Genomic DNA, 18,868 nt, shown 5'->3' with positions numbered 1-18,868 from the left:
ACTTACCTTTGATGAATAGCACACCTCTGTTCTCCCACAGGGTTCCAGAAATCCAGACATTTTAACAGTTTGTCTGAACACCCTTCAGACTGGGTGACACAGGGCATAACTTGCCCACATGAATCACGCATTAATAAGTTAAAAAGTGCACAAGAAGCTTATTAAAAACCTATGTTTTAAGTTATTAATGCCTTGTTTTATCGGGGTTATTAAAATTGTTAAAACTGTTAAAATTTTTGGATCTCAGAAAGCTGTGGGAGAGCAGAGGTGTGCTATTCATCAAAGGTAAGTACTTTTAATCATATTTTACTACACCAAAAGTCCATTTTACACCAGAGTTCTCCTTTAACAGATGATCTGACACTGTTAAAACAACATTAGCTAGACGTTAACTACACTAGCTAATATTAGCTAGATATTAATATACTAATAACTAATATAAGTGATATTGACCTGATGTTAATTGCTCCAGTTAATGTTACCTAGATGCTACCTAAATGTTAGGTATTATAGGTGATATTTGTTAGAAGTTGTTGTATAAATGTTAAATACTCTAGCTGATGTTTGCTAGATAGTTATCTAGCTAATTAGTCTAGCTGGTGCATGTTCCATTTAAACTAATCTAGCAGATATTAGATAGAGGTTAGCTATTATTTACATTCCCTAAATGTTAACTACTTTAGGTGATGCTAGGCACATTCAAACTATTCTAGCTGATGTCAGCTAAATGTTAAATATTATAGCTGATATTAGCTAGATGTTGACTATAATATATGATATTTAGTACACGTTAACTACTCTAGCTGGTATTGGCTATATTTAAACTATTGTTACTGATGTTAGCTAGAAGATAGCTACTTTTGCTAATGTTGGCTAGATGAAAACTGCTCTAACTAATGTTAGTTAAAGTTTCCTAATGTTACTGAAGCTATCTACATGAACCTCAGCCAGTGCAGTTAAAATGTGGCTAACATCAGCACGAATAGTTAACATCTAGAAGACATCTACATGTTAACTACTCTAGCCAATGTTATCTAAATATTAAACTCTTGCTGATGTTTCCTATTCTAACTTAAGTTATCCACATATTAACTAGTCTAGTTGTTTTCTAGATGTTACATACTCTCGCTGATGTTAGCTAGACGTTAAGTACTCAACCATATCTACAGCCATATAGCCAATCATATCTTAATATTGCATTCTCTAGTCAATGTTAAACAGATGTTAACTACTGTAGCTGATGTTATCTAAATTTAGGATGTTCTAGCTGAGGTAGCTACATGTTAAGAACTCTAGCAAATGTTAACTCGATGTTAAATATTCTTGCTGATTAGCTAGATGTTTCCTACTCTAAATAAATTTATCTACATGTTCACTAATCTAGTTGTTTTCAAGATGTAACCTACTCTCGCTGATGTTGGCTAGATGTTAACTGCTCTAGCTGATGTTAGCTGCATGTAACACTGTAGACTAACCACTGGCTACAACTGAAAAGTCAAACAAAAGTTTTTTTTTGCTGGAGTAAGTTATGTAGAAATCACTAGCTTTGGTTCACAAATGTATTAAATTAATTAAAATGCCTCATTGTCTAATTTGATGTTATTTTGTGTGTCATATATAATTATTTATGTGTTCGTCCCTCTGTTTAATGTTTTGTACTTTAGTCTGTTTACTGTCTCTGGACGTCAGGGTTATCTGTGAGGTCAGAGAGGGCAGCGAACTTAACTCATCCTGTGTCCCATGATGCACTGCTGTCCAGCGCTCTCTAGTTTCGGAGTTTCCGTGACCTCGCTCCGTCGGGAGGCTAAGCGGCCCCCGCCCAGACCCTTAATCCGCTCCGCTCCAGAAAAGAAAGAAACACGCCCCTCAGCGCTGTTTAATTGGGCAACTTCCATCAGCGCCAGGCGTACTCCCCTGATAACCCCCGCTAGAACTCCTCACACACATCTGGTTCTGATCTCTCGCTCTCACACACACACACATACACACACAAACACACACACATACACACACTGAAAAAGGGCAATAAACCTAAAGTTGGCTTTCTCCTCAACGTTCTTGTGTGAATTTCAGAGTGTGTGGCTAACCCTGACCGATCTGGCCGGGCTAACACAATCCACACTGCTCACTCTGTGCAGAACGACAACACACAACAAACATCAACAACTACAACAACCTCAACTACAACAACCTCAACTACAATAACCTCAACTACAACTATCTCTCTCTTAACTACAGCAACTACACACAACAAACATCAACAACTAGAACAACCTTAACTTCAACAAATTTAACTACAACAACCTTAACTACAATTACAGCAACTACACACAACAAACATCAACAACTAGAACAACCTTAACTTCAACAAATTTAACTACAACAACCTTAACTACAATTACAGCAACAACACACAACAAACATCAACAACTACAACAACCACAACTACAACAACCTTAACTACAACAACCTTAACTACAACTACAGCAACACACAACAAACACTACAACTACAACAATTACAGCAACTACAACTACAACAACCTTTACAACTACAACAACCTTTACAACTACAACAAATATAACTACAACAATTACAGCAACTACAACTACAACAACCTTTACAACTACAACAACCTTTACAACTACAACAAATATAACTACAACAATTGCAACAAACAACAATTACAACTACAACAATTGCAACAAACAAAAACACCAACAAACAAAAAACTACAACTATTTTAACTACAACCACAACAATTACAGCAACTATAACAACCATACTTACAACTATAACAATTACAACTTTAACAATTACCACAAACAACAACAAACAAACACTACAACTACAATTACAACAACTACAACAAACAACTAAAACTAAAACAATTACAACACGTAACTAAAACAAACTGAAACTACAACTACGTCAATTACAACTACCTCAACTTAAACTACAACCAATATAACTTCAACAATTACCACAAACAACTACAACAAACAAAAACCACAACTACAACAATTATAACCAAAAACAACAACCAAATCTACAACAACCTCAACTACAACTAACTCAAATAGAACTACAACCTGATTTACAACTACAACAACCTCAATTAAAAATACAACAATTACAACTACTAAAACAACTCCAAAAACTACAGGTGTTTTTGCTGGACAAAGTTTGGACAAATCTGAAAATAAAACAACTTAATACTTCTAAAAAGTTGAAAAACAAATCAAAAGTTGAGAATAAGTATCATTAAATATCCTTAGAAAGATTTATTTCACACTGTATTTACTGCAATTCAGCTTCAATACTAACTCCAACTTTAATTTTCACTTAAATGTAAACTTCAAAGTAAACTCCAACTGTTCAAATACATTTTTACCTTCAAACCTGACTTTGATACCAACTGCAAACTTCAGACCCAGCTTTAATGTAAACTCACACTTCAACTTCAACTCCAACTTGAACTTCAAACACAACTTCAACATGAACTCCAACACAAACTCTAAATCCAACAAGAACAAGGACATCATGAATATTTTATCACATTATTTTATTTCCTTCATAAATGTAATGTGACTGTGCTGAACACAGCTATTTTAATGCACCGGTGCAGCACTTCTGTAATTCTACAGAAAAACTAAATTTAGTCTGAATGCTGTTTTTAACTGAGCGTCCGGTCTGGTGGATAATCATTAACGTCAGTAAAGGAACACAAACAGGCCGCTGAAGAAGGCGAGGGGAGGGCGGTGTTACTGCAGGCTCTCCCAGCTTCCCTCAAAAGCACCTCCGCAACATGAAGGACAAACAAAAACGCGGTCAACCAACCACAACATGCAAAGCATGCATTCACAGGCCTCGCTGCTGTGTGTACACTCGGGCCTGGACCGTAAGTGGACGGCATGGACAGGAAAATGAGACTGTTTTTTTTTCTGCGCAGCTTTTGTGTTGTGTATGAATCTGTTTGTTAATATCTAGACAATACATTTGGTCTTCTATTTCCTACTTAACCACAGACACAGTGCTTAACACTTCAGTTATTTCTGAATGCATTGATTAATGCCACTAAATATATAGAATATTCATTCGGTATACTTCTGTATCATTTCTATTAGTCCAATGTAAATAAAGCACATGTACTGGTAAAGTAAACCCCCAAAAATACATTAAATTAGAAACATCTGCTTGGTGTTGAGAGCTTCAGGATTCTACACCTTCAAACCACAAACCAAGAAGAACTCGAACTCATCGCCATGTTCAGCTTCAGCCTCGCTCCCGAGGTTTTGACCTCCGCCTTTTGTCATCATGACAGATTAGAAGTGAGGAAATCTTGACCCAGTTCTCTCTGGGTGAGCGAGAGACACACAGAGACAGAAAGAGAGAGAGAGAGGGGGAGAAAGAGAGAGAGAGAGATAGAGGTGTACTATTCTACAACATTCCAGCTCCCAGCACTGGTGTAGAGCGCGGGCTCCGGTTACACTCGCCCTCAATGGGCTCTTTGTGTGAAACTCAGGCTGTGCTGAAGACTTCGCACCCAGACCGGCCTGTTTAAACGCCTCCCGCCAACATCAGACTTTATATCTCAGTAGAGAATCGACTCCAACAAGCAGGGAGAAGGTCCTTCAGTTTGATAGGAGGAGCCTTTTAGGTGTGCAAACACCAAGAGGTCTGGAGTTATTACTGTCTTTTACTGTCTATTTTACTTCTAAAAATACCCTAAACACTGTCATTATGCAATTACTTTACTAATTAAACATTTCTAAATTACATCATCATTTGAAGTAGATTCTTAAATGATTTAATGTTGCAGTACAATTTACACACAGTATTACCACATACTCAAATTATCATGTAATATATATAAAAATGTTTGTAATGAATTACAGTACAGTGACAGTTTATTTTATACAGTATATTATATGTTCTGAATGTATTGCTGGACTAGTATTTACATGTACATTTTTACATACTTACTTACATACATACAGTAATTATCTAATGAATTATGTTAAAATCTGAATTGTGTATTGCCTTCCAAATTGATTTATTGGTGCATAGAATATTTGCATAAAAATGCTTGCTGTATTAATGTAAATTATTACAGTTATGCTATATTATAAAAAAACATGTGTTTGCATTTTAAGCTGATTTACAGATGTGACACGGTTTGTACTACTTATTTGTAAAAACACAGTTACCCCTTTCATTACATGGTTATGTAATATTCTTTTAAATTGAATTAGTAGTGTTACTAAGTTTGGAAAGGGCAATATATTATAATAAATGGCATAGGGGTGGGCGATATGGCCATAAAATATTATCACAATATTTTATGGTATTTTCGCGATAACGATACTCTAGGCAATATGACATACAATATAATACTGCACACCCCTAAGTAAGATTTAAAAAGAAATACAAGGATTTTATTAGATTTGTAACAGACGTAAATGATCCAGAATGTCATGATAATAATAATGCACTCCAAATATCTTCATACATCCAAGATTAAAGTGAAATAAATGATACTGGACAGATATAATCTCTAGTAGATATATAATGGGAAATGGGATGGGTGATATGGCACGATATTTAAGGGTATAATATCGTTCACGATATTTAAACATTTTGATGATATTATTGTGTATGATAGGATATGGCACACCCTTAAAATGGCATTAATGTGTTTTAACTACCATTCCTGCAAAGCCACATATATTAATTCTAAAAACATAGTAGTCTGAAAGGTCCTACCACTTTAAACTGGCTGTAACAGCTTTTGCTGTTTATTTGAAAAACCATGACGCTGCTAATGATATTAATACAAAAGCTACAGCCAACATGGTGTAAATAAAACTGTAATTCTTAAAAAAATTAAATATTTTAAAGTCAAACAAGCACTGGATGTTGTGATCTACACAGATTTTTCTCCTGAAAAAGGTTTATTTGGGTGAGCAAAGTGCTTCTGTTTATTTACAGTAAGCTTAAATTTCCAACATTTTCAACAGCGCATGAGCAACAGCTCAATTAGCAACAGCGATAGCAACTCACAGCAGCAGCGCTAGTCCCAGTAAGTAGCAGCAGTTAACAGCGCTAAGCACTAGTAAATGCCGCCTGACAGTGCTACACTGAAGAACCCTGAGTGATCCGGTAAGCCGTGGTGCTATCAGCTAGCGGTTTATCCTACGTAGCTTGTTTTAACATGGTAAACACCCAGACTACAGTTCAAAATTCTCACTATGCTAATGCTGCTTACTTCTGGAGAAACTTTACTGAAACTCCTGTGTAATGTTGTATTTCAGAAGAATGGCTTTACTGCTCCTTATAAACTTACTGGTACAATTCATATATAAGTCGCACTGGCTTAAAAGGCTTACTGACGATTTTTGGGAAATTAAAGGATTTTAAATGCACCTTATAGTGCAAGAAATAAGGTAATTGACATGTAAAATTCATTCCGCACCTGCATTTATTGTTTCACAATACTATTTAGATGTACATAACATGCAGTATTTATATTCTGCACATTATCAGGTTGGTGTTAGGGTTTGTGTATGCGTGCATTATGACATGGAGCTAAGCTATCACACTACACAATGATTAACTCAGTGTTAATATGTATGTTTTCTTATTTTCTGATACACTGTTCTATTAATACATATCATGTTTACTCACTTTTTGTGTTATCAATATTTTATATGCACCACCTAGAGCACCACCCCATCATCAAGAGATCAGTAATCAAATATTTACATATATTATTTATGAAAATATTTGTTCATGCCAGCTGATACTATCAGCCAACTGATACATTAGTCAGTTTGGCTGTATTATATGCAGAGTGTTATGTAAGTCTGTTGTGATTATTAGATTGTGAGGTTATTATTTCTGCTGACCTAAGTAAAGCCATTTTGTGTTTACATTGTGAATAGAGTGCAATGACTTCAATGTGCTGGTATGTCAACAATTATTGAATAATCTCATGTAAAAGTTAATTGCTCCTTAAAAGAGTGTAACTTTGTTATTATGATATATTAGCGTTAAAAATCACAGGGCATCTCACAATACCACAGTATCACGATACCATAGTATCACAATACCACAATATCACCATACAATAGTATAATAATACAGGAGTATCACAATATCAACGTATCACCATACCACAGTATCACCATTCACTAGTATCTCAATACCACAGTATCACAACACCACAGTATCACCATACCATAGTATCACAATACCACAGTATCTCAATACCACAGTATGTCAATACCACAGTATCACCATTCACTAGTATCTCAATACCACAGTATCACAACACCACAGTATCACCATACCATAGTATCACAATACCACAGTATCTCAATACCACAGTATGTCAATACCACAGTATCACAATACCATAGTATGTCAGTATCACAATACTACAGTATCAGAACACCACAGTATCACAATACCATAGTATAACAATAAAATAGTATCACCATACCATAATATAACTATACCAGAGTATCACCATACCACAGAATCACGATACCATATATTCACAATAACACAAATAGCAATATATTATAGCATGATGTTTATGGTTCAATTTGCTTCATTTTACATTGCATATCCTGACATATGACTATTGCATATGTAAATCAATTTATTGGTGCATACAGTATTTGCATATAAATGCATACATTGTTAACATGACTAATTACAGTTATATTAAATTAACATTTGTTTGCATTCTAAGCTGATTTAGATGTGACTCTATTTATACTATTTAATTGTAAATACACAGTCACCCATTTTATTACATGATTATGTAATAATTGCATTAATATTTAAAGCATCAGTCCTTAAAATGTTAACTTTTAAATAAAAAGCAAAATACTTCCCCAAAATACCATCCCTGCAAACCGTGGAATGAAGACAGCTGGTAAGATAAAAGAGAGGACAAGAGAATTCTTGCTAAACTCACCAAATTCATCCTCTGTGAAAAGAGACTGCATCAAGTCATAGAATGATGTTTATGGTTTAATTTATTTTACTTTATATTTACTTACTTTACTGACATTGTGATGATGATGATGCTGAAAGAATATATATTGTGCAGCCCTAGTCTATGTATGTATTGTGTGATATGTCGATACAGTAATTCATGTGACAGGCCTAGCTATAGTATTATCATTAGGGGCAAAATACTCAAAAAACTGCAATAATATAATTTATTATATATATATTTTTTCTGGAATATACTTTGTGACAGGTTTAATGTAATTATTTAGTGTAGTTAAGAGGTGTTGTCACAGTTTAAAGGATCAAATAAAAAAAACACTGATTCAGTAGATGACGTTGATGAAAGATAACCCTTCGAGTAAATAAAACAGTTCAGCAACTTTGAGAGAGAAGTCAACACTGCTAGTGCAGCTAATAGATGGTCTCATATATCAAAATATAACTTTCACTGACTAAAGCATAGCTGTATGTCTTTAAAACCCATGGGCATAATGTACAGATGATAAAATATTATTTACAAAACTAAACATTGCATTGAAAAATGCTATTTTACCCTTAAACTAAACTTAAATATACAGGCATCCTGGTGCTAATGGACAAATATGTAATTTTATATCTAGGTATATTTTTTACATTCAATTTTTTTTTCATCTATCTAGTTATATATTTTTTCATATAAACAACCATTTTGTGATCCTCCAAATCTGATTCCAATACTAATTTAGACCCTACTCCTTAACAATTCAGCTGTTTTTAGGGGCACCCATCATTAGAACCACACTAGCAGTAACTGAGCATCCAAAACCACTTGACCCGAAGGTCACACTAAGCACAATGCCAAACATGGCCTAAGGGGTATTAAGGCCTGCCAGCACTGGGCTCATGAGGTTCTCTAAAAGAGTGATGGAGCACTATCCAATACCTCTGGGATAGGTCAGGAGTGCAAAGAACTGGGGATGCAACGTTCCCAACAATCTATCATAAACCCTTCCCATAACTGTAGAAGATGGTACTGATGCATCAACTCACACAATAACACCACAGATTATAGAAGAATAACTGGCAACCACAAAGAGGTTAGGGGGGCTGACACCCAGGTTTAAAGTTCTCTGAAGGAATGGTGGAGCTCCATCCAATACCTCTGGGACAAAGCTGATAGAAAAAACTGCAGATGTCTGAAGAACCAAATGCGCCACAAACTTTTTGACACTCAGGGATACGGTTCTCTGGAGTGATGGAGCTTCATCCAATACTTCTGGGATAAGAGAAGTGTGCTACGGGCTGGGGTTGAATGTAATCAAATCCTTACATTAATGTTCCCAACAATCTATCCAAAACCCTTTCCAGAAGTGTTAAAACTCCAGATTTCATGAGATCCAAATGCGTCCACGAACATTTGGACACCCAGAGTTAAGGTTCTCTAAAAGAGTGATGGAGCTCCATCCAATACTCTTGCATAAGTCTGGAGGGCTACTGGATTGGTTGGAGCTGGATGCAATCAAATCGTCACATCAATGTCCCCAACAGTCTACCATAAATCTGTCATTCCATAAATACAGAAGATACTAATGCACCAACCAGAATTACATTTTTAACAAGTTCTCTAGAGGGATGGATCACTATCCAACATCTCTGGAATAAGCTGGAAGTGCATCTGACTGGATGTAATCAAATCCTCACATCAATGTTCTCAAAAAGAGTTAATGATGCTGCACCCAGGAATACAGTTCTCTGGAGTGATGGAGATCCAGCCAAACAATCTATTCAAAACCATTTCCAGAAGTGATAAAACTACAGATTTCAGGGGAATCAAATGTGTCAAAGGAGTGATGGAGCTCTATACAATACTCTTGCATAAGTCTGGAGTGCTACTGGATTGGTTAAAGCTGGATGCAATCAAATCCTCACATCAATGTCCCCAACAGTCTACCTTAAAACTGTCATTCCATGAATACAGAAGGTGGTAATGCTTTAACCTCTCTAATAAAATCTCACGTGTCCATTAACTATTTGACAGGTTCTCTACAGTGATGGATCTTTATCTCTGGAATAAGCTGGCAGTGCTGTATGTAGCTTCTACCAATACCTATGGGATAGGTCAGGAGTGCTACAAGTTGGGTCTGGATGTAATCAAATCGTAACATCAACATAATTTGTACAAACATCTATTAAAAAAAACCTTTCCAAGACATGTTGACGATGCTGCTGCTGCATCAATCTTACTGTTAACACCCCAGAACAATCACATTAATGCCTCCACAAACAATTGGACATCTAGAGTTAAGGTTCTCTAAAGGAGTGATGGGGCTCCATCCAATTCTTCTGTGATAGGTCATGAGTGCTATGGGCTGGGGATATTAAATCTCCAGACTTCAGGAGAACCACACACGTCCACAAACTTTAGGACACCCAGGGCTGGATCCCGCAGAGCTTTCACGAGCGCATTTGCATTCCTCAAAGTCTGCTCGATCCCTCCGCGCTGTTTTTAGCCCAGAACCGGGCACACACACCACTGCAGCACTCACAAGAGCTCGTGCATGGACGCAGCTCCGGCGTAGTTGCGTAAGGCTTTGCGTGACTTTAAAATATGTTAATTTGAGTTCGGGGTGGGTGGGTAGGGGGGATTGAACGGGAGGTGGGGGGGGGGCGACAAAAATGTGTTCTTATAAGGAGGGTTAAAAAAAAGGAGGGAGGAAAAAATAGCCTATCAGATTACAATAACAGAGCGAGGCCACGCCCACCCAGGCCCTCCTCGCCCCTCCCTCCTGTACGCATCGCGTGAGAGCGCCTCCAGCTCGCGCGACTTGATTATGATTAATGCAAGACACACACACACTCTTGTACACACATACACACACAGACAGAAAGCAGCGTGTATTACTGTCTTTGTGGGGCTATTTATGGTTTTTACAAAATAAATGTCAGTTTTAAACGTGTTAAATGGAAAACGACATTGATAGAAGCGACAGAACTTAAAATAAGTATGTTTTAATCAGAACGGACAAAGTGAGAACCCAAACTCTCATACACACATAAACATACATACACAGAAAGCAGCGTGCAATCCTGTCTTTAATGGGTTTATTTTTCAGTATTTCACAAAATAAAAGTCAGCTTAAACGTTTAAAATGGAAAAAAAACTACTTAAAACACTTAACATATGTATGTTTTAGTCAGAACGGTCAAACTGAGGACCCAAACTCACACACACATACACACACACACAGAAAATAACTTTTATTCATACCTTTATTATCACTTAATTTTCTGACTTTTCATTCGTATCAACTTAAATACAACATTAAACGTTTTATAATCAGAACGGTCAAAGTAAGACCCAAACTCTTTTTCTCTCTTTCTCATACACACACACAGAAAGCACCGTGTATTCCTGTCTTTGCGGGGTTATTTTCTGACTTTTTCAAAATAAAAGTCTTTACATTCGCGTGAACTTGAATACGACGTTAAGCGGCAGAACTTAAAATACTTGAAATAAGTATGTTTAAGTCAGAACGGTCAAAGTGAGTACTAATAAAATTTAAACTTAGTCTCTACAATACAGAACAGAGTCGTAACTAGGTTAAATATGTGTGTTTAAGAGAGAAAAAACGTTTAAAGCAAAACTATTTTAGCTAGTTTAAAACGCACAAAAACATACAAATAACCGAGTACCTAAGTTAAAACAGCTCATGCGTTAGCTAAATAACCTTGTTAGTTAGTTAGCCTAACTTAGCTAGCTACCTGTCGCCTCAAAAAAAACATGTCCAGGTTATTATGCACGTCCAGTATAAACTGTCCAACATAATTAACCTAGGTTACACAAGTAAGACTTGTATAACACACACACACACACACATGCATACATACACACTCACACATTCACAAACACTGTGTTTATTGTTTTTAAACGCACATCCTACTGTTACTAAACATTTTACACCTATACTGGAGTCTCAGTAACAGGGTGTAACAGCGTCAAAGAAGCAAAACAAAGCGAGGAGCTGAAGTTGATGAAAACATGTGGCCCTCTCCCTTTCTCTTTCACTCACTCACCCTCCCTCCCTCCTTCACCCTCTCTCTCTCTCTCCGCACTGACTTACATTTTCTGGACGGGCTTCTTCCTCTTCTTGCCCGCGTAGGTGCCCCCGGTGCCCAGCATGGTGTCTCCTCGCCTGGTGGCCTTCTCTCTCTCTCTCGGCTCTGCTTCAGCAGCTCAGAGGAGACACCTCGAGTTCCGCACAGTCTTCTGTAACAGAGCGCTGTGTGTGTTTAAGCAGTGAGTGTCAGGCAGGGTTAGGTCTCCTCCCCGGCGGCGGCGCTGGGCTCCTCAGGGCGGTGTAGCAGCGCGCTCGGGTCTCCTCTGGGGCGGCAGAGGCTCGGCGGGTGAGCGCGGCCTGGAGGAAACACCGAGGAGAACCGAGGAGAAGAAGTTCACAAGCGCTGTATCTCCTCCTGTTACACGGCAATGGCGTGAGCCGAGCGAATTTTCCTTCTTCCTCTCTCTCTCTCTCTCTCTCTCTCTCTTTCTCTCTCTCTCTCTCCGTGTTGTTTTTTGCTGTACTTGTCACTCTCACCGGTGGAGGGGGGAAAACACCTCCTGCTGCACGCTGATTGGTCAGAAGTGCCGCTTTACGGTCTAAAACGTTACGTGTGCGGCCTAGGCGCGATCTGATTGGTCGAAAAGTTTTTTCCTCCCGCCCCTGAAATTATAAATGCAAAAAAATGAAACATATGTCTAATCATTCATAATAGATACAGAATAATTTTAAATACTACTGAATATTGTATTCAGAGTAATTACTGAATACTTCATAATAACATGGTAATTACTCAATAATCACAAGTACATACAGAATCATTTATAGTAATTCATATATGTGAATTGATATCCCTAACTTCTCGAATCAGTTTAATGTAGACAGTAAAACACATAAACAGTATTAGACAGTATTAGTCCTGCCGTAAAAGTTTTGTAATCTGACGTCATGACCTACATGTGAATTCCAAAAACCTATAATAATTACTGCTTAATGCATATTAGACACATTAGAATTCTTAGTGAATACTGAAAAATTCATAACAACTACTAAATAATCTGCAGTGGATTTTGAAGAATCTAAAGTGAATCTATAATGAATTTCAAAAAGCTATTAAACATAATAATTTATAGCAATTACAAAAACAATCCATAGTATTTACTGATTAATGAATAGAAATTACTGAATAATTCATAGCAATTACTGCATAGTTTATAGCAATTACTGAACCATTTATAGCAATTACTTAAAATGTATCTCAACTCTTGAATAGTTAATAGCAACTACTGAATAATTTGTAAAAATGACTGCATAGTTTATAGCATTTAGTAAATAATGTATAGCAAATCCTGAATCATTTATATAAATAATTGAACAAGTTATAGAAATTGCTGAATATTTCATAGAAATCACAGAATAATTTATAAAAAACACAGAATAATTTATAGAAATCAAAGAATAATTTATAGAAACTACAGAATAGTATAAAGCAATTACTGAATAATACATATGAATTATAAATTAATAATTTATAGAAATTACTGAATAATGTATAGTGATATTTATATCTTATATTAAAAAAGTAATATAGTTACCGATTAATGCATAATAATCAAATAATAATAATAATAATAATAATAATTTATTGTGCATACTGAATAATTTTCTGCAAATACATAATCATTATATAAATAATATATATCACTATAAACTATAAAAAGTAAATATTGACTAATAGTTATAAACAGGAAAGGATTTGTAGTAAAAAAATATGTGGAATAGCGAATAATTTATATTGAATACTGAATAACCTATCATGAAATTTGAATAATAAACAGTAGTTACTAAGTAATTTATAGTAGACATAGATTGAATATTCGTGGTTACAGAATAGTTTATCATATATACGTATTATACTGAAGTTATTAGTGAATAATTATTTGCAGGTATGGCTTAATTTATTGTGAATGCTAAATATTCATAGTGGCTACTGAATAAATCACATAAATACTTACTGAATTACTAAATACTAGTAAATACAGTAGACACTAAATAATGTAGTAATTATTCAATAATCTAATCTAATCTATTGCGGATCATGCAAAAAATACACCTTGCGTGGTTTAAAACGCCCAAAAGGCTACTAACTAATAATTTTCTTAATTATTCATGGGTGTGTTTTGGGCGTAACGTAAAATAGACCAATCAGTGTGCTTGCCATTCCCTTTAAGAGGCAGGTGAGCTCCTACATTAACAGCACAGTGCTTTGTGCTTCTCAGCAGAGGATACTGACCTAAACATTCACATTGATGTTATTTTTTTTCTTTATTCTGTTTATTGTTGAGTTAAAAGTCGGGTTTGTGCTCTGCTGTGAGACTGTGTGTGTGTGTGTGTGTGTGTGTTTAACGAGCAGGGGTGTATGCATCGTGTATAGCACTCCTATAGGAATCGACTTTGCTCTGACTGTTGTCTAGGTTCATTTCAGTCAGTGATGCACCTGTGTTTTCTGCCGCCAAAATAGAAACACATCAGAAATGTACCTGAACACACCTTACTTCCTGACCATTACGGCCATCAATGTAGATTTATTCCTAAACTCTGACGCTATTTTAATGCCGTGGGCACAAGGTGTGAAATTAGACTACTGATGGGGTGTAAGATAGGAATGAGCTTCTCGACACGCTCTGCACAGGGTGTACGATTCGGCCCAAGGTGCTTGAATGTCCATTGCAGCGGCAGACCAATGATATATGTTACACCCACAGTAAAAATAAACGTACAGAATAAGGAATACAATATACTCAGTTACTCATAGAGTGTCAGGTTTAAACCAAGAGTAAATGTTAGCTTGAACAGAAGAGTTTTCAACACAACACAGAAATATTCAGGTCTTAAGGAGTTCCATATTTATGGAGGATAAACCAACTCCAGAACATCCTAACCCAGAGAAACAGGTTCTCGGTTTTAGCTTCAGAGTGTAGAAATATATATTTACATCAATGGGCATTTTGGTGTGTGTTAAGGTAAATTTCTGGTGTGTTTCTACGTGCGCCACTGACTGATTAAAACCCTGACAACAGTCAACTGCTCAATCATTCAGTCCAAAATGAGACTGCAATATATGTTTTAAAAATGTGTTTTAGCATGTTCTGTGCAATTACACATCCTCACCAAGAACTCACGTACTGTCACTTGAAAGCAATTACTGAATAATTCTCAGTAGATACCTAATAACCTCTAATATAGTATAAAATAATAATTCATTATAAACAGTAAATTATATGTAATGTATTAATAATACATGCAGAATGGTTTGTCGTTGATACAGAAAAATCATACGATTTATGTCATAATGTATCATTCATTTTAAACTATTTAACAGTAATTACATGATAATTCATGGTGGATACTTAATTTTTCTCAGCAGCATTTTGAAAGGTTTGTAGTAGATACAGAATCAAGATTCATATGAGGAAAGGATCATTCATGGTAAATACAAAATATTTCTTTAGTACTTGTGAGTAATTAATACTAGTAATCATTTATAGCGGACACAATATTTATAGGGATTTTAAATATTTCCTAGTAGTTACAGTACAAATTAAATTTAAATTAAATTTGTATTATTGTAAAATGTTCTACATTGTAAATCAATAATGAGGTCATCCGAACTATAAAGGAAAGCATATTTAATTATTCAGTAAATAATAAAATTGTTAAACAAACCAGAATATTTTATATTTTAGATTCTTCAAAGTAGCTCCTCTTGTTTAGATGACAGCTTTGCACTTCTTTCAGTTAACAGCTGTGCTGAACACATCAAGAGTTAATTACTTGAATTTCTTGTCTCTTAATTTGTTTGAGAGCATCAGTTGGTATACAGTTCTTATGTTCTAATACATATTATAGCAAGAACCACTAAACCACTTTAAGAAAAAACAAATTTAAGAAATGAAGGTCAGTCAGTCTGAAACATTTCAAAATTAAAGTATCATTAAGTGCACTTGTAAAGACCATCAAAACTGTTGATGATGAATGAAGAAACTGGCTCTCATCAGGAACGCCCCAGGAAAGGAAGGACAAGAGTTTCCTCTGTTGCACAGGATAAGTTCATTAGAGTTACCAGCTTCAGAAACCACAAGTTAACAAAACCCCAGATAGAAGCTCCTAAATGCTTTACAGAGTATTATTTGGTTTGTTTAACACTTTTAAGTTGCTACATGATTCTACATGATGTGTTCCTTCATAGTCTGGATGACTAGTAAAAACATTTTTTATTTTACTGTATAAACAAAGGAATCCAAAGTAATTACATAATAATGTTTTTAGTTATTACATAATTTATAGTAAGTGCTGAATAGTCATAGTGGATACTGAATAACTTATTGTAGCTAATGAATAATTCACAATAATTTATTGCCTCGACGGACAGTTCTGGTGGAAACAGGAGAGTTGAGGTGCACACTGAATTCTGCCGTGATTTGATCAGCCGTGGTTTTAGTTTTTTTGGATACAATCCGGGTTAGCACCCGAACATCCCTTTCAGACAGCTTCCTCTTACAGTGTCCACAGTTAATCCTGTTGAATGTGGTTGATCCTTCTTGGTGGTATGCTGACATTACCCTGGATACCGTGGCTCTTGATACATCACAAAGACTTGCTGTCTTGGTCACAGATGCGCCAGCAAGACGTGCACCAACAATTTGTCCTCTCTTGAACTCTGGTATGTCACCCATAATGTTGTGTGCATTGCAATATTTTGAGCAAAACTGTGCTCTTACCCTGCTAATTGAACCTTGACACTCTGACCCTACTGGTGCAATAATGTGCAATTAATGAAGATTGACCACCAGGCTGCTCCAATTTAGCCATGAAACCTCCCACACTAAAATGGCAGGTGTTTCAGTTTCCATTGTCCAACCCCTGTGTATATATATATATATATATATATATATATATATATATATATATATATATATATATATATATATATATATATATATATAACACTACATACTACATACAGCTTTGGAAACAATAAGAGATTACTTAAAAATTATGAGTTTCTTTGATTTTGCCAAACTGAAAACCTCTGGAATATAATTATGGATGAAGATGGATGATCATAAACCATCAAACCAAGCTAAACTGCTTTAATTTTTGCACCAGGAGTAAAGGCATAAAGTTATCTAAAAGAAGTGTGTAAGACTGGTGGAGGAGAACATGCCAAGATGCATGAAAACTGTGATAAAAAAAACTCTTAAAAATTTAGGAATATGAACGTGTTTTCTTTGCATTATTTGAGGTCTGAAAGATCTGCATCTTTTTTGTTATTTCAGCCATTTCTAATTATTTTTTTGCAAATAAACCAACAATGTTCATTTTACTCAAACATTTACCTATAAATAGCTTAGTCAGAGAAACTGATTCAGAAACTGAAGTGGTCTCTTAATTTTTTCCAGAGCTGTATATCATATATTACTGAATCTATTGTACATTTTATATATAAAAACATTCTTCTTATGGATATAGATTGTGATGTTTTGTAATATCTGTAAGCTCGGCTGTATGATATTATAATGGAAGTGTGTATTGAGAGCAACAGTCAGTGTAATGTAATTAATGAACACTGTGGCCTGGAACTGACCGGCCTGAAAGCCGCGTCTGTCAGATGGAGTCAGCTGATAGGACATGCCCTTAGGTCTCTGTTTCGTAAATGTGGCTTACCTGCCCTTGAACAAATGTGTGTGTGTGTGTGTGTGCGTGTGTGTGTGTGTTGCAGACGTGCTTAAAAGGGTGTCTGCAACTCAGTGGCTCTGCAAGTTAGGCCTCCATGTCTTCACCTGAGGCGTTGTCTCCTTACATACTGTTTATACAACCAAAAGCAAGGAAACACACACACACACATACACACAGATGGAAAGAAGCGGAAGGATAGGTAGAGCGGGCGAGAGAGAGAGAGTAGGTAAGAGAGAGAAAGAGAGAGAGAGAGTTTGGAATCTGTTCAACAATCCAAAAGCAAAACAATGCAGCAGAAGCGACACACCATTGTCCTCTTGTGCCTTTTGGCCCCTATCAGTGTTCAGTTTCCTTACCATTACTGGCCTGAGGCCAGCGCTAGGCTCTGGCCTTTAACCCGTACATGTCTACACAATTACACAATTGCATATTTAGTAAGTAATTAAATTAAACAATTACATATTGAGTAATTCAATCGTTAATTACATATAGATTTGTATTAAGGACCACAGCACTGCTGGCTATAAGGTTTCATATAACACAATAGTTCATAACTGAAACTTTACACTCTTGTTGTCAGTCTTGTTGCTGTCATGTCTTACAGTGCAAGTGTATCTATCTGTGCAACTGTACACCTATAGTACTGTACTGTATTGTAACATTTAAAAACTTTACAATTTTACACAATCTTTAACATTAAAGTGACTTTTATACACATAATAGTACTGTACAGTACAGTAACTTTACGCACAAGTACTGTATATCATTGTATATAACCAGTGCAGTGATGTCATAATTACATTGGAAAAGTAATTTGATTTCTGATTACTCCTTTAAAAAGTAACTTAGTTACTTAATTGATTGCTTGATTTTAAAAGTATTTTATCAGTTACATTCGTCTGCTCAAAAGCGCAGCCTCAACATAAAATTGACAACCTTTATTTTTTACAATACTTACTTTTTGTTGAAAATGCATTTTGTACAATGTATCTTCTGACATTGAAAGTTGAACTTAAAAACTATTTTCATAAAAAAACATGTTTTTATCAAAACATTAAATAAAGACT

General features: G+C 35.6%; 1 protein-coding gene across 1 annotated transcript in view; it reads right to left on the bottom strand.

Annotated features, from left to right (window-relative positions):
• The window catches only part of ahr2 (aryl hydrocarbon receptor 2), an 89,735-nt gene extending 77,178 nt beyond the window's left edge, over positions 1-12,557 (bottom strand). The window contains exon 1 of the mRNA XM_022665404.2: positions 12,126-12,557. Within this exon, the coding sequence (XP_022521125.2) occupies positions 12,126-12,184 (59 nt within the window). The 5' untranslated portion in view covers positions 12,185-12,557. The remainder of the gene's footprint in view (positions 1-12,125) is intronic.
• Between the last annotated feature and the right edge of the window lie 6,311 nt (positions 12,558-18,868).

The sequence above is a fragment of the Astyanax mexicanus genome, chromosome 23 (genome assembly GCF_023375975.1).
Source record: "Astyanax mexicanus isolate ESR-SI-001 chromosome 23, AstMex3_surface, whole genome shotgun sequence".
In the NCBI taxonomy this organism is placed as follows: Eukaryota; Metazoa; Chordata; class Actinopteri; order Characiformes; family Acestrorhamphidae; genus Astyanax; species Astyanax mexicanus.
Note: the sequence above shows the minus strand (reverse complement) of the source record. Positions and strands in the feature narration are given on the sequence as shown.